The 21305-nt window shown below is 37.8% G+C and overlaps 1 protein-coding gene across 2 annotated transcripts; it reads right to left on the reverse strand.

The window, feature by feature from the left end:
• Nucleotides 1–578: 578 nt before the first annotated feature.
• Nucleotides 579–16953, reverse strand: RNPC3 (RNA binding region (RNP1, RRM) containing 3). 2 transcript variants are annotated; one of them, XM_052802460.1, is made up of 15 exons: nt 16735–16953; nt 15450–15497; nt 14185–14303; nt 12947–13024; nt 12067–12178; nt 11516–11584; nt 9885–10030; nt 8798–8923; nt 7761–7897; nt 6757–6918; nt 6488–6582; nt 6350–6408; nt 5692–5824; nt 4657–4729; nt 579–807 (listed from the first exon to the last, which is right to left on the reverse strand). In XM_052802460.1, exons 1-14 carry the CDS (start codon nt 16936–16938, stop codon nt 4670–4672), a joined length of 1548 nt encoding a protein of 515 aa, XP_052658420.1. In that variant the 5' UTR covers nt 16939–16953; the 3' UTR covers nt 579–807; nt 4657–4669. The 2 variants fall into 2 exon arrangements, with proteins under 2 accessions (XP_052658420.1, XP_052658419.1); XM_052802459.1 differs by having other exon boundaries at nt 579–1741.
• Between the last annotated feature and the right edge of the window lie 4352 nt (nt 16954–21305).

Genomic DNA, 21305 nt, shown 5'->3' on the forward strand with positions numbered 1-21305 from the left:
AATTGTGAAATAAGCCTGCATTCACTGCTTATCTGCAACCTCGGAAGCTGGCCCTAGTGACTTGTTAAAAAAATGAGGTTATTTGATCTGAAATATCAGATCAAACAAAACAAATTGATTTTTATTAAACACAGATCAACAAGGCAAGGACCACACCTACACTGGTTTAACATTGTTTTAACTGCTACTCTTGTTTTAATGACTTTAGTCTCACTAGTGATATTTTAAGATGTGGATGAACAATGGAAGTTAATTACCGAGGAAAAAACAGTGCCTAATTTCACAGTACAAATTCATACCAGTGCACTGTGCACTATTCCTCCTGCTTAGTCTCCAAGACAAGCAGACTTACACTAAAATGAGATTATCCTTAGATTTTCTTTTTACCCTGAAACACTAACAGCTAAACATCACACTCTAGAAGGTGCGTATGAATATATACTCTGAATCATCTAGAACATGCTGCACAGTTACAATTGGACTGTTCACCTTTTCAAAAAAAAAAAGTGTCTTCCTCCTCCTTCCCACTCCTAAACCCCATAACAAAACAGTCAAAATGAAGAGAAAAAGGCAAAATTAAGAGAAAGGAAATAATTTATTAGGAGATTTCACAAGCAAACTAACATACATTTATCATATAAGTCTTGTGACAGTTTAAAGATATCTGGAATCTTTAAGATGAGAAAATTTATGCTCTGCCTTAAATACTTTAGAAATGCTACTACGCACAGTTCAAGAGTCCCGATGATTACACTGCTTCTTTCCCCAGCTTGATAATACTTGAAAGAGATGGAACACAAAAGGGACCTGGAACATCACAAAGGCATGTTAAAAGTAAGAACAACCAGAAAATAGTAGTGTTATGCTTTCTTTTGACAACTAAATTGAAAGATGCTTAGCATTTAGAAAAGTGCTGAATGTCTGAAAAAAAAAAAATCTGACTTAACAGATACAGGCTGTATTAATTTTATACTACAGTAAGTTAAACAATAATGTAATATGAAACCCAGAAGAAAAATACAAGTCACTGGCAACAACACTACCTCAGTGCAGAGAATCTAAAGAAAAAAAACAAACAAAAAAACAAACAACAAAACCAACAAAAAGGTAGCAGTGATTAATAGTTCAATTCCAAATACTTCATCACGAGATACTGTTAGATTTTCTTCACTACTCAAAAAAGAAAAAGTAAGGAATGTACAAAGTCAGTCAGCTACAGATTGTTTCTCATATATCAGGACAACAGTAATCATCAAATGATCTACAATACTGGCTAACCATTTAATATTATTAAGAATTGCTCTGCAACATATTGTAACCAATGTACTGTTATTACTATATTTATTTAAAGAAAAAAAAGACATCCTCAGTGTGAGCTCAGCACAGCTCCACACACATCAGTGGAACACTTCTAGCTCATACAAGCTAAGGAATTGGACCACAAATTAGCAAGTTATATGAACTTTGAGGAAGAAGGTGTAGGCCACCTTTTAAGACTAGGAACCTTCATTGTGTCTATTCACACACCACAGACAACTCATTGATTTTTTTTTTTTCCCCACCCCCTAAAAAAGTGCCCTTTGCTTTTAAAATTACCAGATTAGTTCATCCCCACACCTACTCTATACAAAAACTTAAATGTAGTTGAGTGCTATGGGAAACATTGCACAAAAAAAGGATACAACAAGAAAGGATACACTCTGCATGACAGTATTACTGCAGTATTTACGCAGGAATGTTTCTAAAGAAGAACAGCAGAATGTGGTTTAATTTTACTTGATTCTCAGTATTGCATACATGTAACTTATGCTACCTATCAAAAGCAAATATGCCTCTGATAAAATACAGTTTTGACCCCTTATGAGATTTAATGAGGGCTGATGAGTCCACCAACACCAAACTCCATATTCAAAAGTAAAAACATTTTTTGATAACTTGAACTACTAGGACACCACCAGATTTTTCTCTCTCATTAATTCTCCTTCAAGTCTTTGCCATTTTACAGACTCACTTTCTCCATCAGGTCCAAAACCCAATCATGTTTCCATTCAATGCAGGCTTTCAAGTCACTTCTTCCCTATGAAGAAGCTGGAGACCTCTCAACATCAGTTTCTTCTACATAACCTTTCTCCCAAAAAGTTGTATTTTAGCTATAGAAAAAATAGTCACCCCAAACACTAACTGAAATTTTTGCCAGTCAATCAAGAAAAAAGACATTTCAGCCAGCAAGGAGTTACATTGTATTTTTATAAACCATATGTATTATTTTCTCTACAAAGGATAAAACCTTTGTAGAGAAAATACTAAAAAATAATAAAAATATTTGCAATAACATTCATTAATTTAACACAGCTTCTTCCTGTTTAAAAATAATCAAAAGTTTAACTTATGTCAATTTAGTTGTTAAAAAAAAAAAAGAACAACAACACTGAGACACAGGATACAGATCAAATTTGAAGTCCCTCAAATGTTTGCATAAACTTGTTTATATGCATATTTATGTTTCAAACAAGATTCTAACACTCTTCTTCCTTACACACACAGATTTCTATCATGGAATTTGCATCATAAATCAGCATCCATACGAATATTCCAGCAGGAACAGGAAAACATAGTCATGCAGAAATAGGGTTCAGTTTCATCATTAGTTGGGGAAGTGAAACAAATATTTTTAATTAAACCTCAGGGATCCCTAGAAATCTGTATTAGTCTCTGGCACATTCTGTGATTATTACATATAACTGGTCAAGGTAAGGAAGAAGTTCTGCCCATGATACATTAAACCAACGACACCAAGGTAATTCATGTAAGACTTTCAGGTGCACAAACAGGTCTTGCATAAGTACATATTTGCTCACTCTAAAAAAAGCTTCTGAGTTGACCATCAACATAATTAATAACCAAATAAGGACCTTATTATTTTCTTTATGTAATTCAAGTATTATTTAGCATGTTTAGTGAAGTCAGAATTAGATTTACTGTACCAAATTAGTTGAAAAGACATGGAATTCCTAAAAGAATAAAAGCGTTCAGACTTCATTTATAAGGCTTTCCCATAGCTAAAATACTTCAGGTTTCTTTTTTGCATTTAAAGAAGCCTTAGTAATTTTCTCCTTATTAGACACTGGATAAAATATAAGTTTTTTCTAACAAGGAAGGAGTAATAAACAAGACTGAAACATTCCCATAAACCCTTATTCCTAATAGAATACTTCAGCCAAGCCTCATTTGTCTCTTTTCAATGACTAATACTGAAGAATGCCTGTAAAAAAAGTAATCTTTAATTTGATAAAATAAAGCACAGATTTTGCAAACCACAAATCAATAACTCAAAATAGGAAGTGGTAAGACCAAATAGCATCACAGAAATGAGGGAAACAAGCTCAAATATAATCTGATGGAAAAAATCCTTAGACAACTGACAGAACAATAAACCTACAATTGAAGTAACTGTTATAAATAGAAATACTACCCTCACAATAACCATACTGCAGGGTCTCCAAACAATTTTTAAAAATCAAAACCAGCTGTTCACATCCTTTATTTCAAACTTCAGGGTTTTTTCCAAAGTAACAATGATCAAAACATCCAGATTAAAAACACATCATGGATTAATTAGAATGTTTCAGAAGTATTCAGCCTAAGCTTTGAGTTCATTTGGTCTTAGGTGGAGGCATAACCAAAGTGATGCCCAACCGTAATCTGCAATTAAGCTAAATGCCCTTTAAATCTGAGCTAGCTGATCTATCAGAGGGTGCAGACTGAGAAATAAATGCTTCTAATTCTTGCACCAATTACTTCACATGCTAGTTTGAGACAGTTCACTACCCAAATTTTTTTAGGCCATGAAACCACTCACAGTTAAATTAGAGCTGATTTTGCTTCACTTACTCTCATATAAAACACATAGAGTAAGCAGTAGTGAAATAAAGCTGTATGACAGGAAATAAAGTTAAATAGTGATTACTTTCTGCTAGAAGTTACTTTCCCATCAAGTTTAGACAACAATGCCAAAAATCAGGACCTATGCGTTCCACGACAAAGGAAGCCTTGATCAATGCAACATTAAGTAGCACTTCCTGACACAATATCCTTTCCTAAATCAGACAAGTTTCAAGAATGCTGCAACAGCACTAAGATCTCATTTTTCAAAGTTAGCAAAGACAAAGGTCCTTTACGAGCTAGAAGCGAGTTTATTGCTGGGAACAGTTCTTCAGGATTGCTTTACAATGGCAGGGGTAGAAGGGAAGGAGAACAGAGGTAACTCTTTTCAAAGCCAAAACCCCAGAAGATTACTAAGAGGTAAATGGTCCAATTCTACAGAATTATTCTCCTTAGCTCCCCAGATTAAGGATTAGAGAAACTGACAACTACCCTAGAATATCAGGATTATGGAAATGGCAGTCTCCAAGTTTCTAAACAGGGGAAGAAGTAACATTTTAAACTTACGCTAACTTTGTACCTTGCATTCTGGTTTTCTGATATAAGTGCACATTTAAGAAAAGAAAATTGTATGGAACATTTCCTCTCCACCATCACTATGCCTAAAGAAGCCATTAAAAAGATAATAAATCAAAACAAACAAGAAACCCCCAACAAACCAAAGGAATGAAGAACCCCAGCCTATTTCTTTATTTTTAGGCAGACAATCCATACCTTGTGCAGTGTTTTACTTTTTTCTTTTCCCTTCATTGGCATCCTGTTTTGGTCTAGCTGAACGAGCAAATTGCTGAGATTCTGTTAAGGACTACAAGTGTCAATGACAAACAGAAGCCAATCAAGAAGCAAAAAAGAAGTATTATTTCAGCAAAAGGTAGTTTAAAAAGTGGCCTTTATCTGTGAATCAATTCTACCACAGTATTAAATATTATAACAATAGCATCTATTAGTCAAAGATTAGGATCTCACTGATTTGCAGTACAAAAAAATTTTAAGGGAGCCTGTCCAAGAGTTTACAATACTAAGTAAATAAGGAGGACTAACCGGGAATGCGTTAGGTGCAGAGTAACTACAGCAGGATACATACTTCACATTTATAATCCTATATCGCAGCATGTTAATTTCATAACTTTGATGTCTCAGTAGGTATTTGCAAGGAAAAAAAAGCTAAAAGGAACAGAGGTTGGGGGGAACAAGAGTACAAAGAAAAGAAAATAAACTATGAAACCTTTAAGTGAAAAATAAGAAAGGACTTATAGACAAAACACAGGGCAATGCAATCAAAAAGTGTAGAAATCCCAACATGTTACACAGGCCCAAGAAGTAACTGACAGCTCCAGCTAGAGAAGCAGTCTAAACAGAGATCACTGACCCTGACAGGAACATTTCTTTATGTTCTTAATTCTGTTAACACAGGCTTGACCAAAAAGCCTACTTAACTTAAATACAATGGTCATACAAGCTAAATTATCTTTTGTATTGTGTCTGCAGGATTAAAGAGCTAAAACCAGAGAAGACAATTTTACTGTCTTAAATAAAGCACATTTACCTCCATGTTTCCGAAGAGGTGCCCCTATTTATTTTTCAGTTATCATAAAATTAACAATAGTGCCCTATGCTATGCTGCCTGGTTTTCTTAAGATATTTCCTCTTTCCATAGATTTCTAATAAGTAGAACACTATAACAGCAAAACTAGTGATTAACTGACAGATTACGAAGAATATAATGTAAATGTTTGAAGAAAAAGATACAACCACCATGGGTTTTTCAAATAAGACATATCCATTTGCTTCTTTTAAAGCTTTAGCAGCTGCTTTTTCATTAGGAAGTCCAATGAAAGCCTGTCCCTTCATACGGCCTTCTTTCATCAAACGTATATCAAACCTAGAGGCAAAATTGAGAACCGGGAATTACTCATGTTTAACCACACTTATTTCACAGTACAAATAATTCTCATGCTTCAAGTCGGAGAGATAGCAGAAACAGGAGCAGAGCCGACAAGTAGGAATTACGTCATTGGAGACCATTTTGCCTGGGGGAACTGTCTAGTAAAAAGTGACATTACACTGCAGGATGGCAAATTGGTGTGCAATTGTAGTAAACATGATATATGCAAAATGATCAGATACACACAATCATCTACACTGTTCATTCTGTGTCACTCAGCCAATAAACAGTAAGTTTGGCAAGGAAAATATAAGGGCAAAACAGCAGAGTCTTCAGACACTGTTCAAAAAATAATTCTATTTCTGTACTTGTGATAAATGAAGATTTTCAGACGAAATGCATTTTTTCTTTATGCACAAGCATAAAGAAAAAAGATGGACTAGTTTTGAAATCACCATTTTCACCAACATTATAGAAGTTAAATAAAATGTTTAACTTTAACCAAGTACCAAATTAACTTACATATTTCGTTCCACTTCTGACTGGAAGTCAACGTATCTTCCAAAAATGAACTTGAGATCCTGAAATTAAAGTGTAGGTATAAGAGGAAAGCTGATAAAAAGCCCTTTTGATAAATACTTAATTTGCTTGTTTACCTACCTTTTCTTGAACTTGTTTAGCTAAATTCTTCACATATATCCTGCAATTTGGATCACCTGGCTCATAGTTTTTGAAAACAGAAAATTTTTCCATTTCTTGAATAAGACAGAAAAACAGACAATATTTTAGCTCATTTACTTACTTTGTATTTTTGCTCAGTATAAAGTAACTAAATTTAATATATGATGAACTAATAAAGGAAATATTTAAACTATTTGTTACAACAAAGCAAAGAGCTATTATTAGATAATTTATTCTCACAGTTATACCTTCTCTAGACAGTCTGTTTTTTTCTAGATCCTTTCTAGAAATAAATTCTGATGGTATTTCATCATCTTCCTCTTCAGTTTCCATTTTATCATTTGAGCTAGGAGCTGGGAAAATCCTTCCAAAGCCTGTATTATTGATTTCTTCTGTGGCTGCATAAAGGTCTGAAATTTCAAACACATTACATAAGTAGTGTTTATTCACAAGAGGATCAACAGTAAGCAAAAAAGTAACATTTCAGTAATATTTTAATATAGTAAACTTTGGAAAGTAATTTGAACACATCCTTAAAGAAATGTGTGTTAATCCCTAGTTTGACAAACACACCTGCTCTACATGGTCCTATAAAATCAACTGTACTACAAATAACAGCCATGGCACATGCCAGTTAAGGTAAAACTAGCCTTGCTGTTCAAGCCTGTACCCATTTCAATGGTTTAATTTTCATTCAAAGAAAGAAACTGCATATTACTGTAAAGCATCAAGAAACACAGACTGACCACAACCCTGTAAGAAACCATCACACCTCATTGCTATTATCGCCCAGCATTTTTATAGCAGATAATCAGTGTATCACAGAGGAGTTGGCAATCACTTGAATGCTGCTCTCTAAGAGCTGGAAAAGGAAAATCTGAAGTTAGCCTTACATATTCGATTATACTATATAATACTGAGAATGCATCTGTAACATAGCTGCTAAAAACACCTTAAGAGTGCAATTCACAATAAAGCCACAGATCACATAGGACAGAAAGAGACCTTTAAAATCCTCTTAATCCTTTACTGTACCAAAGCAGAGTTCTGTGCTTTAACATGGGAAAAACAGCAAATTCAGACAAGACTCAAGTTGATGTTCTTAAACACATCCTGATGTATACTATTTATGAAAGCTCCAATACAAAAGAAGAAAAGAATAGAATTCCCTGGCCTAAATTTCAGCAGCCTTCTACACACTGAAGTTACATGAATTTAATATTAAATACATTTGAAGTATGAATTCTCTTACCATTTTTTTCATCTTTTTCAGAGTTTATCTGAAGAACAGCTGGTATGTCAGTAGTAATATGGAACTCAATTTTTTTATGACCTACATGGTGTGGCTGCTCAAAGACATCTGAAGGTGACAGTGTGGGGTGCAAATTACTGTTTAAAAACAACAACATGTTAATTAAAGATTCAGACACTGATGAACACATAGTCAAATAGAAGATTTCTTCCATACAGCTTTTATACTGTTTTTTTACCATGAATACATGAGTTGTCCATTTCATAAATTTCACTCAATACAGTTCAAATTGATTAAAACACTGCAAATATAGTAGGTATGGCTGGCAGTGAGAGCAAAAACAAGAATTACATACCACATTACAATATATACAGGCACTTATGAAAAACTTTTTCAGTAACTTAAATACGAAAAATGAGCGGTCTTGCTGCTGCTCTCACATAGGGTATAAAATATACCAAATTTTCAAAAAAATATAGCAAATCACTTGGAGGAAGAAGGCTATTAGTAAAAATGCATTCACAATTGATCATCACTATATAGAAATACTACACTGGTGTCTACTGTGCCATAGTACTGCAGTTTCAAAAACCAAACATATTTTAAACCAAATCAGTTTTTATTCTTCCAGTATCATACTTTTTTTTTTATTTTAAATTTTTATTTTAAAAAGAATCCCAAACAATAAATCCAGATTGCTTCTGTCAGGGCTGTGATATGAAATTGGTTTTCTTTTTTATGCAAAAGGGATTATTATTAGTTTGATAGCAAGAGAAACACAGAGCTTGAACCAGGCAACACTTGACAGATTAAGGTTGTTGAGCAGACTTGAGTTCAAATTACACAAAAATTTGGACTGTTAGAGCAAGAAAACCAAGCATGTAGATAAGGGAAGACCAACTCCACTACGGAATTTAAATACCAGTGAAGAATGCTTGTTTTAAAACAGCAACACTAAAGCAAGATGATACAGAAAACAATTTAGTAAAAGGATTTATCTTCTCAAAAAGCGCAAAAACCACAGAAATAATACAAACCTGTGAGGAGTGCACATGGGAACATTCAGTAAGTCTTTAATTCTTTGCTTTTTTCTAACACCATGCCTCTTTGTGTTTATTGGTCTTTTAGGCTGAAGCGTTGCTAATTCCATCAACTTGGTCATTCTATTTTAAACAAAATTTTAAAAAGAACCGAAGCAGTTTACAGTTTATTAGAAAATACTAATTTTTAAAACCTTTCCCTCCTCCTTAAAGCCCTTGAAATACAACTTTTCAGAGTATGGTTATAAATCTAGCTACCTTAAGACCAAAACTACTTCAAGAAACTATAACACATAGCCAATCGATATACACATAGCACTTAAGTGACTGATCAAAATTGTAATTAGTTCAACGATGCCCCTTCCTTCCCCAAGCATGCACCTGATCGGTACACTGAAGCTGTAGAAATGCTAAGAAGCCCCAAACTGAACTTTTTTTGTTAATACTATTTCGAGTCAACAGGAGTGCCTTTTTCCAAATGCATGTACTTTTCTGAATATATACAGCATAGTGACTTTTTGGTTTACTTTTCAGTTCAAATAGCAAATTAAGAAAAAATGCTTCTTCATTTAGTATTAGTTTAAAGATTAAAAAAACAGCTATGATGTAATTCAGTCCCCAAACTGCAAGAGAATCCTCAGCACACACAACCTCCCATTATTACTCCTAGCAGTAGACATTGATGTACAAAGAACATTTCGGAAGTCAGAATGCATGTATGATTCAGGCTGGGTAGTTTACTCAGTAAAGATGTGAAAAAATGAAGAATCCAGAAAACAAACTAATTATTGCTTCCTTATATCTGCACTCTATCTTCTTTCTGCGTTTTTGTTTTGTTGGGTTTTTGTTTTTTGGACATGGGAACAAATGATAATTTGCATACCATTTGGCCATTTTCCTTCTCTTACTGTGATTCAAAACTGCACTGTCCTGTTTTTAAGTCACTCTGGAGCTTCCTTAAGCATCTGGAAAGATTATCTACATACTGCAAACATGAACAGATTCCACCATTTGATGAACTAGAAGCTAGAAAAGTAAAACCACCACTTTAAAAGAGCCCAAAAGCTTGCTGTAAAATGCATACCTCTCCTTTTCCTCCTCATTATCACTTTCATATTCTGATTCATCTCCAGTAGATAGTTGCTCTTCCTCTTCAGGCAAAGGAGGCTCTTCAGGAGGCAGAGGTGGGACTGGGGGAGGTGGCACAGGCACTGGTAAATACTCTTCATACTAATTATGGGGGGAAAAGTTAAAAAAAGAAATGAAACATTTCAAGAAAAAAAATTGCTTATCTTGTTTTCCTTTACATAATAAAAACAGTCAAAGCAATAAATTAGAAGATGACAAGAAGCATTTTTTTTTAAAGTATGTTTATAGGGATCTAGATCCTATTTTGCTAAACTACATTACTAATGAAAACTTTCCACAAGAAAAAAAATCTGCTGCTTTCTGAAGCATAACAGTGGATGTTTTCATTCTTTCAATCTGAGGAGATAAAAAACCAAAATAGCAACCATGGCCCTGTTTTTTTTTTTTTTACTTTGCACTCAGCTTTAAGGACCTTCCTGAGAAGAATATAGTCAAAACATATGGGAGGAGGCCTAAGCTCCCAAGCCATCTCAGTTTCTACACTGAACCTTCCAACACCTATCCAAGTTACATTTCTATTTTCTGTAAGGAGTGAGGATTTCATGAAAGGAATCATTTTTTTCATTGAGACTGCAAAAACCACATATAAGGAATTCCCTACGTACAAAATCATCTCCAGCGCCGCTTTCAACAATCTTACTACACTTAACAGCTACTTTTACGTATCATCAGTTCCGTAAGGCACTGATGTCTTCTGGCGTTAGAAATACTCTGTGCCCTTTAGAAACAGCTCTAGGTATTTTGAGGACTGGCTTCTCACCTTACTACTTTTTTGCGTGACCATTAAATTCACAGTGCTTAACCTGGCCCAATACCAGGCAACGAATAAAATTCTTCCCAGAATATCAGTGTGAATTACTTTATTTGATTTATTTCATAGTTTTCTTTACCAGCTAGCTTCCCTGTTATTAGAAGCAGGTGTTCTGTTAGGGAAAACACAAAGTGTAGTGGAGCACAACTTCACTATATCCAAATACTGTAGCTATCACTGTTAATGCAAGTCCTCACTTGCTCTGTCTTCCACTGGCAGTCAGTTAAACTATCACAGCAACAGAGAACTGAGACCACAAGCTCTTTCCCTTCAGAAACAGCTCCCCCTAAGCCTCTTCCAGTTTTCCTCAACCCTGCCTCTTTCAAAAAACATCCTGGAGACAGGGCAAGTTAAATCCAAAAGCGCTGTATAATCTTATTAACAATCTGAACCTAATCAGAACTCCAAAGAAACACATGGATCAAAGAACGCATCTTTGTAAGGCAATGGGTTAATGGTATTCTTTATTTCCTCTATGTGTAACATGATGCTATAACCTCCCTTTTTTTTTTTTATATTCAACAGTTTGAAATATTCCAGTGCTACTGTCATACACATATATTTCTTTGCTGTAAGCGTAGTTAAAAGGATTTCTTTAGAAGACTAACATGCCCATCTTTACCCAATGAAATGCAGCAGTATTTGCTATCCTCTAATCCAACTTTTAGAAGTTTGAACTTGATCTCCTACCACACTGCTAACATTCTAACTTGTGAATCTGTTTTACAGTACTTAAAATATATTTAAAAATTTACCATGGGAGGGCGAGCAGTAATTGGTCCAAAAGGTGGAGGAAGATTCATTTTATTCATAAGATGAAGTACCTGAAATGATTCAAGATACGTAAAATTTCATTTAAACAAATGACAACAGTTCCTTGCTAGGTATCATAGCCGATAACTTCTGGCAGGTGAAAATCAGCATAGTTTTAATGAAGACACAACTACAGTGGTTATTAAACAATGTGAAAGCCTGCACTTGAGATACAACACTAATGGTAAATGAGTGACACCCTAAAAAGGCGAATCAAAAAAGTAAAGCATCTTCTCAGAATGAAATTCCAAGTACTCAAGTAACATCTAATTAGGAAGATCATATCCAGTTAAGTCTGCAGCGCCAATGAAGTAAGTTACTTCTGGTCAATGAAATCTTATTATCTCAACATCGTAAAAAATTAACACTGGGTAACACTATCACAGGAAAACTAACTTAATATTTACTAGGACAAAAATTATTTCTATGGATAATTAAAAGAGGAAAAAGGAGATTTTTTTTATACTTTCTTTTTTTGCTGTTTTTTACTTACCTGGACATAAAATTTGGGCACGCTTACCAAGGCATTTGCTATATTTGCTAGAATTGTACTTGAAGGCGGTGGATACAAATATTTGAGGCAAGAATTGATGGGAAAGGTGAGGCTGAGGAATAAAGATTAAAAACAAGACATCTTAGCACCATTGCCACATAACAACTGATAACAATTAATGATTACTAGAGGTTTAACTATTCATTACATTTGAAGTATCACTGAAATATTACTATTTCCCCTAGAACAGGTTTGGGCCACTTACATTATGTCTTTAGCATCAGGGAGCAGTCCCCTAATGCATGACAGGCTTCCTGGGCTTGGGCACAATGAAAGTACCAACACATACAGAAAGCCTAAAGCACACAGAAACAATCAACATGCCCCAAACAAAAAGCACAGCATACCATGCTGTACAAACATCATAAACTCAAAGTTCTGGATTTATTAGCCCAGCAAGAAGTTTATTCTTCATGTATGCAAAAATGCAAATGGCAGGGGGGAAAGAACAAGAAACCTCTGGAAAAACAAAAGTCAACAGTATTCTGCTGTTGGGACAACATACACTGGGATAACCTACTCAGTCCTCAAACTCTTCCTGAGAAAGCAATGCATAGTGCTAGAAGGCTATTATGCAATCCACAACTTCACAGCTCAAAGCACCAGTCACTACTCAACTGTGAGGGTTCTAAACTCGAAGAACTAAAATTTCACTTTTATGACAATTCCTACAGCTATGCATGTAGTCCAGTAGCATACTATGAAATAAAACAAGAGAGAATGGAGCATACTGCATTCTCTCTTGTTCAACAGTGCATAACACTTATTTAAAAATAAACAGTGACAAAATAAAATAATTAAGACAAAAAACAACACTAACCCATGGTTGGGTGCAATTCCATTCTCTATTTTAACACAGCCTGGTTCTTTCTTCTCTTCTTTCACTGGTTCTTCTGAACTGAAAATTAATTTAGCATTAATTAAAACCAGGCAAAATTTAAGTGCCTTACATAATATATGAAATATGTTTAATCTCATCTATTAAAAAAATATAAGAAATAGATTAGTATACTATTTTTAACATCTTTCATGAATGTAATTACTACAGCCCGTATTAATTCTTAAGAATTAATACATGTGATAATTATAGTAGCCAGACTTCTAAAATAAATATTTATGCAGATTTCAGTCTCCCTATATTCAAACACTTCTGACTTAAATCTACTCACAGGAAAAGAACTAAAATTATTTCATGTTACTCTCTGCTCAGAGGCTGTATTAAATTACTGCTTTGTTCATATTTAGAGTGGAATAAATAACTTAAAACCACTACAGTTGACTTTAATTAAGCACTATCACACAGCTTCTATCACTTAGTTACATATTACACAGGTGAACTTGAGAGCCTAACTATGCACCTTATTTTTTTAATTAAGTGCTTGACAGACAATTGAAACCCAAACTATCACAGTTCTTGGTCACACTAGCATTAGGATTCATTGATTTTTTTTTTAATTTTTATTTTTAAATATTACATATGCTTTAACTATTTGAAGACAGACTCAGACAGTTTTATGTTTGTTCTGCTCATGCTTCAAGCTAGATACATGCAAATCAGCTCCAGCTTAGAAGCCAGTGGCTACAATAGTATAGTCTTATACAGTTATGCTAGCAGGTGTCAATTCTGCCTGAACTCTTGATTAGATTAGAAAGAAACATCAGGAAAGCATTGCATGCACTGTTTAACAGCAAAAGAAAATTATAATCCTGACAAAAAAAAAAAGTAGAAGAGTCTTTTTTAAACACAGGGAACCTGTGCAACACAGAGGTCAGCTTACGCAGACTGGAGTCTTGCTCTGTAAATGAGAACAAACAGGACCATCTGCTGATTAAAGATTATTAAACTACAGGAATAAGGATGGGAATTATTTCATGATGATACTGAATGAAACAATACTAATGGGACTAATGCAGTCACTTATCTATAGATCTCAACCTGCCTGTTAACACTTTTAAATGGTTACAATTTATCCTTTGACTTAACAGTACTATGAAAGTATCATGAATATGGAATTTCCTTTCCTTGACCCCATAGAAGTCAAATTGTTATGCACATACCTTTTACACTTCTCTGAGACAGAAGGCTGGCTAAGTACCTGCACGCTATCTTGCTCCTTCGCAAATTCAACAACTAAAGTGTGACCTAAAAGTTTCAGCTGATGCAGTCTTGACAAAGCCTTCCAATAATTATAACAGAGAAAAGAAAGAAAGGGAAGAGGAAAAACATCAGAATTATTTCTAAGCATAACTGCTTTTTCTTTGGTTGGTAAACTAGCCACAGTTTGCATAGGATGCAGTCCTAACTGCTTTAGGCTAAGTCTGTGCAACTACAGACACAGGTAATTCTGCACCATTGCTGCCTTCACAGCCCTGCTTTTAAGCAGCCTCCTTACTGCTAGCAGGAAGGAAAAAGATAAGGTTGCACAGCTAGAACCATTGCAGGGACTTAGGTCATCTGAACACATTAGCAAGACTGCAGCTTTAACAATGACACTTATTACACAGCCTAGTAAATCTCTGTGATTTCAAGTAACCAACCTCTTGCTCATGAACTACAAACATGCTGAAGTCCACCAGTAATAGCTGAGAATTTTAAAATCAAGACTCTTAACAGTGACACTAGGAAGCTCCATCATTCTGAAATTCCAGATCCTGCTAACAATTGACATGAAGCAACCTAAATTCACCACTGTTCACCCCACACAGCCTTTGTAACTTTTTGAGTAGTACTTTACAGCATGGCCTAAAAAAATTAAAAGCAACACCAGAAAAACCAGGGCATAAGAGGGAAATTCAGGACACAGGCTTTTTACCAGATTCATATTTAAAAAGCATTATTAGCTTTACCTTTTTGGCATCCATGTCCCCCATTAACATGGTAGTTTTCTTTTCCTTATCAAAGTTGGGCATTCAAGGCAGTCTTGAATTGTGTACATCACTGTGTCTGAATTTTATGGCAAATATGCAATTATGCAGGAGACAAATAAATTATGTTTGGTTTATAGTTTACGTATAAATGCACACACACCCTAGACAAGGCCCTCATCAGTCTCAACTCATTTAAGTGTGCCATGCTCTAAGTGACAGGTTGGATCAGACGACTTCCACAAGCCCCTTCCAACCCACCTTTCTTATGACTCTACAGAAGTGTTTGTTTCATCAAATCCCTCAAGCACCTCCTGAAACAGAACTCTAATATTACACTGCTCTGCTTTTTTTTTTCCTGACACAGAGTACTAGATGATGGTAAAACATTTTATAGCACAACTGGCAATTCAGAAAAGTGCTTTGCTAAAGCATTCAATAACAAACTCAATACAAACCTTCACAGCTGCATTTTCACTGGGAAAGGTAGCAAAAGCAGTATGTTTCTAGAAAACAAACAAAAAAATTGTCATACTGAATTCAAACCGAAAAGGTAAGAAATTGCATGTAAAACATATACCTTCAAGTAATTCGTAAGTTCAAGTTTACATATTTGAAAGCTTCTAGGTAGTGGTTATCAAACTCCCACATGGGGCAAAGGTGAAGGACTACAGAATGTTTTCCTTAAGAATTTAGGACAAGCACCTCCTGCAGTCAAAAATTAAGATAGGAACTGAGCAGTTTGGGGAATACAGGAAAACAGTATTTTTTTTTTTTTCTAGTGAGCAAAAGCCAACCTAAACTGTGAGAAAGTACATCTTGATAAAGAAGTTTAATCCTCTTTTCAAAAAAGGAAATTTATTTCAGCACCTCTTAGCAAAGCATTTTCATCAAAGCGACTCCTAAAAGTAATACTTTTCCTGCTACGAAAGTCATAACTATTGTTGTGCTCTGGAAGTCTGGATGGCTTCTAACTAGCGTTTTCCCTTACTTTTTTAAGTTTAAAAAAAATCCTTAAGCTTTCCAAATTAGATAAAATCCTCACAGAATACACAGTTAACCTTGAACTTAAATTTGTTGTAAGAAACTTTATTGCTTCTTCTTGCCACTACCTGATTCGGTATAAAAACCCCAAAACATTAATACTGTTATAAGAGCTGCTATCAGGAAAATCATTGTAACGAAGTCAGTATTCTAAATATCCTATAAAAGAAAGCATGACCCTGACACAAGATGCGGACATCATTTATCTGCAGTTCTGCAGGAATACAAGGCTCTTTCCAAACAGCATTCGCCACCAGGCAGATACTCCTATGTTTTTGTAATTTGGAAAAAGAAAAAAAAAAAAAAAAAAAAGATTTCAAGAGACAGACCTGTGAAACCGCATCCCTACACCTACCAACAGACCCTTCTGCACTGCTTTTCCACAGGCTTATTATTAACAACAAGCGAGGCCAAAGCCGCGGCCAAGGGCACAGGACTTGCAGCCGGCGGGGAGCCGGGACCCCCGTGTCAGACGCTCTCCCAACCGCTCCGCCCCGGCCCGGCCCAGCGGTGCTCTCCCGGCGCGCAGGGCCACCGCGCCGCAGCCCCCCCCGCCCCGGCCCAAGCGGGGGGCAGGAAGAGCCCTGACCCCGCAAACACGCTCGCCCCCTCCCCGAGGCGCGGCAAACGGCCCGGGGCGGAGGCCGGCCTCTCCTCCCGTCCCTGCCGCCCGGAGCCGCCCCAGGCCTCGGCCCTCACCAGCCGCCCGTGGTCCGACAGGACGCGCACAGACACCGCCCCGAAGTGCTTCAGCAGATCCTCCTTCTCCGCCGCCGTCAGCTCGGCGGGCAGGTGCCGCACCAACAGCGTTCGGCCCCGCCGCCGCGCCACGCCGGGGTGAGGCGGGCCGGCACCCAGCCCCACGGCGGCCGCCCGCGCCTCCTCACAGCCCGGCGCCGCCATCGCAGCGCGCAGAGCCGGCGCGACAGCCGCACGCACCCGGAAGCAAGGGGACAAATCTCGCGAGAGCGGAGGCCGGGGTGTGGGCCTCAAGTCTCGCGAGATTGGCAGCGCCGCGGGATGGGTTGTCGCTAGCGGGGAGGGCGGGAAGCGCGCGCCGAGGCGGTCCTTGCGGCGCGGTGGGCTCTGCGGGTTCGGGACCTGCCGCTCCGCCCCGCCCCGCCCCGCCGCCGTGCTGGGGATCCGCTGGCAGCTGTGGGGCGGAAAGGGTCGGTGCGGTAAGCTGCTGCGGCAGGCTCGGCTCTTCCTCCGTGTGCTGACGGGCGGCCGGAGCAGCGACCTGAGCCAGCCGTCGGGATCTGGCCGCCCCGTCCGTCTCGCTGGTGCCGGGCTTGCCGTAAGCGCTGGGGTGGGCTGTCCGTGAGGCGTTCTTCAGGGCCGTGTCTCTGTCAGGTGGTGCCTTAGACAGACGGTACACAAAATCTGCCTTAGTCAAATCTGAAATAACGCTCCAGAGGGAGAGATGACCCTTCCCTTCTTCCCCTCCCTTAACAGTTTGGAGGTTGTCTTCAGACGGAATTGTAAGAAGTTGTATTGCTTTCAAAATAGCATTCTCATTAGCCTTTAGCTGAAGAGACTTCTCTTTTTCTCCTGCCGCTTCACCTGCACGGCAAGGTATTAAGATCCTTCTGGCGTACACATTAATATGCTGCTTCAGGATAGCAGCTGTGTCTGGCCAAGGCAAGCAGCATGGGTGAAGCACAGCTGTAATTACGACCTGTAATTACAGGCATGAGATGGGATTCTGCAGCATGAGTAGTGAGTACAGACACGGTCACCAGCCAGCTACTACTGCAACCAGACAGGCTGATCCAAAGCCTGCCTTCTTTTCTGAGGCCAGACAGAGGCTGTGATCTCAAAAGGGGGGGGGGGGGGGGGGGGGGGAGAATCCCCATGCTTGACTGATGGAATCTCAGGTCTTACCATATCTAATTAGCTGCTTGCTGGCTGGCAAAAGCACCAACTGCCTAGATCACTACTGCCACTGGCTCTGGGTCTGACAGCCATAGTGCCTGATGCCACTGTGCAGAGCCTGAAGGACTTGCCCTGCCACTGGACAGCAAGAGCACAGAGGGAGACCCCCAAGTTCTGGGACTGGTGTCTGAGGTACACTGAAGCCAGCCACAGTAAAAACGTGTTTTGTTGGCTGCGCAGTGTACCCGGAGAATAGGGAATGATTGTTTACTATATCTTTCAATAGAAAAAATAACGCCTTCAGTCCATAAAGTCCTCAAAGCTGCTTCTTTTCCTTCAAGACCTGGCACTGTATGTGCAGTACACCTGAAGGGTCTTAGGCCATGCTCATTTCATGACTGAACACTGACAATTTGGGGAAAGATCTGGCTGTTGTGGGTGGTCACAGTGGTCCAACTGAGTAGATCAGATGACAGTCCAAGCTCCTACAGATGGGTTCGGGAAGGAGTTGGGGAAAAAAGACTGGGGAAGCACAGGATGTTCCAAAGTGATCTAGGAGAAAAGCAGAAATTTAGCAGCAATTTCTTACAGGATCCATTACTGCATTTTTGTTGCTGTCATTAGTGTAAGCTAGGAAATATCTATGAACTTGGAAACAGGTGGAAGAATTGGCACGGTATGCAAATATGGCAGTGTACTTTCTCTTTTGATGACACCAGCACTACTATTATTTCTGAGGCTGTTGAAACTTTAAAAGTAATGCTGGCCAGCTGAGTAAGTTCCATGGGTGGCTTGTAGTTTATATAAAGTCTAGAAGACTTTCTGCGATATGCTGGTCAACATGCAGCTGTAGCAGATGGGAGTGTCAGGATTGCAAAAGCAAGTCTGTGGTAGCTGTGCTGCTGCATCCTGTTTAAGTTGGCCTGACTTTTAGTTCACTCCTGGGTAATGACATAGGAGAACTTTTTATGCAGCAGGTCCCTGAAACTTGTAGGCAAACCAAGCTTCCCTGTTTCCCTTGTAGCTCTCTAGTACATTCCAATTATCAATCTGCACATCAGTCACCAGATGGTGAAATTACACTACAACTTCACATATGTTTTCCTCTCGGAACTAAGAAACGCTGTTCTCAGTTCCGGTCAGGGTAGGCTGAGAAAAATATGTGTTTTCTAGTGATGTTGAACACTAAAGTGATAAGAACAGCTTCACTAGAAACAACTCTAATATCTCATGGCTGTTTAGCCCACCTGTCCCTCTCAGCACAGAATCCACCTCAAAGAAAGAAAAAAACTTTTTTAAAGTCTGTTCACCCTGATGGGCTGGGCCACTGAAGCTGAACATCTCTAGAGCAGAGGTGTAACAGAGTATCATGCAAGTCAAGGTGATAAAAATGTGCAGTTCTTTCTTCTAAGATGCAGAAAGCCAAAAAATTTAAATTTTCCCTTTCTCTCCCCTCATCCCCACATTCAAAATAGCTGACTAATGTGTTGGGTTGTTTTTACTTTCCAAGATGTAAAATTTGTAGATACTTGAACAATAGCATTCCTCAACGCAAACACATCATGTTTTGGGGTTGAAATTCTAGGTTTAGGAGTTCTTTGCTTATACAGAGAGAAATTTCAATGCAAGTGTTTTAGTAATACCAGTGTGAGTCAGAATTTCAGACTCATTCAGGTCAGAAAGGAAGGACATCCTTTTGTGGACATCTCTAGTCCAGCCTCCTACTCAAAGTGGGGTCAACACTGAATTCCAACCACATTGCTCTGGACTTTCTCCAGCCTGTCCTCAAAAGGCCCTAAGGGTGAAGATTCTACAGCCTGCACAGACAAGCTTCTCCACTCTGTAATTAACCTCCTGGTGATTTTTTTTTTTCTCCCCTTTTATCCACTTGGAAGTGACTGTATTTGTATAAATGTGTGGTAACTTCATAAAGACAAAATTTCAAATTCCCAATTAAAATATTGAGTTGGTAAGAAACACATATTTGAAAAAAATCAAGAAAGCTAGCTTTGCAGAATACCCTAGAAAACACATATTTTTCTCAGCCTACCCTGACCAGAACTGAAAACAGTGTTTCTTAGTTCTGAGAGGAAAGCATATGTGAAGTTGTAGTGTAATTTCACCATCCAGTGACTGATGTGCAGACTGATAATTGGAATGTACTAGAGAGCTACAAGCACCATTCATTACCCACCCCGTAAAGCTTCCATTAGTGACATCAAATCAGCAGGGGCCAGGGCAGATACAGTTGTCTAAAGTAAAAGAACTCCAACTCAGCCTGTCCTTTATAGTTATTTATGAAAGCAGAAAATCAGTGACACATTGAATGATAAACTGGTTTATTTAAATCTATAAAAAAAATATGTAAGGGTCCACTTGAAATAGATGAGTTTACTTTTGTATGGTATGAGTTAGCAGGCTCACAATTTTTTGAGAGCAGCAATGCTACTGTTTCTTGGAGCAATTAAGATACACAAAGATGCTGTTAAATCATCATTCTGATAAAGTGAGACTAGAAAGAGGCTAAATGTTGAAGAAAAGCTGCAGTGTGGGATTTCTAGACCCTGCTGTTATCATTATGGATTATGTCTTTTTTTTTATATATATATATTCCTCTAGGTATTTTCTGTTGTCTCCAGTAGTTGTTCCAGTTGGCTGGACACAAGCAAGCTCTTAAGTGAGGAGACAAGTAGCTGTGTTAGCATGAAGATAAGCCCAAGGTAGTATGGCTTGTTTTACCTTGTCTGCAAAATACTGTATACCCATGTACTTAATGAATATCCAAGGGCAACCTAACATTTTGGAACTCTCTTGTATGGCTAAGACCAGAAAGGCCACCAGCAGCAGAGTTTTAAATGGCCCCCCAAAACTGTTTGCACAATCCACAGAATAAGTAACACTGTATAATAGGGTCACATTCTTTCATTAGTGAAATTGCATATTAGAATTAGCACTACAGAAAGACTGTACAATTGAATTTACTGACTGACTCTTCCAGTTTTGCATTCATCCTTTACTGAAAGAAGAGGGTTTTTTTTCTTTTTACAAGAAAAAAACCTTCAGATTACAACAGCAGCAACTCCAAATAACCTTAATTCAAGTTCCTTCCCCCAGAAAGAACAGTCAGAACTTTTAATACAATTTGAAAGGCTGTCAGAAAAGGCTTTTTTAAGGAAAACAGTCTCTTCACTAAAGGGAAGAAAAAAATGCTTTCCTCAGTTATTTTTTTTCAAATGATACAATTGTTTTTCATTGGGGTTTTTTTCTGCTTTTAATGAAATACATGAAAGACTTTTGTTACTCTCTATATATTCTGTACATTATTCAGACTGGGGCAACTGGAATTCCAGTATCAGAATAAGGAAAGCGTTGTGCCTGCACACTGAGAAGTCTCA

The sequence above is a fragment of the Harpia harpyja genome, chromosome 11 (assembly GCF_026419915.1).
Source record: "Harpia harpyja isolate bHarHar1 chromosome 11, bHarHar1 primary haplotype, whole genome shotgun sequence".
NCBI lineage: Eukaryota > Metazoa > Chordata > Aves > Accipitriformes > Accipitridae > Harpia > Harpia harpyja.

Excerpts from the sequence above, each read along its gene's own strand:
- RNPC3 (XM_052802460.1), bottom strand. The coding sequence starts at position 16,938 with ATGGCGGCGCCGGGCTGTGAGGAGGCGCGGGCGGCCGCCGTGGGGCTG. Across the intron at positions 8,924-9,884 it reads AATGAGGAGGAAAAGGAGAG|AATGACCAAGTTGATGGAAT; the intron begins GTATGCATTTTA and ends TGTTTAAAATAG. Across the intron at positions 6,409-6,487 it reads CTAAACAAGTTCAAGAAAAG|GATCTCAAGTTCATTTTTGG; the intron begins GTAGGTAAACAA and ends CTTTAATTTCAG.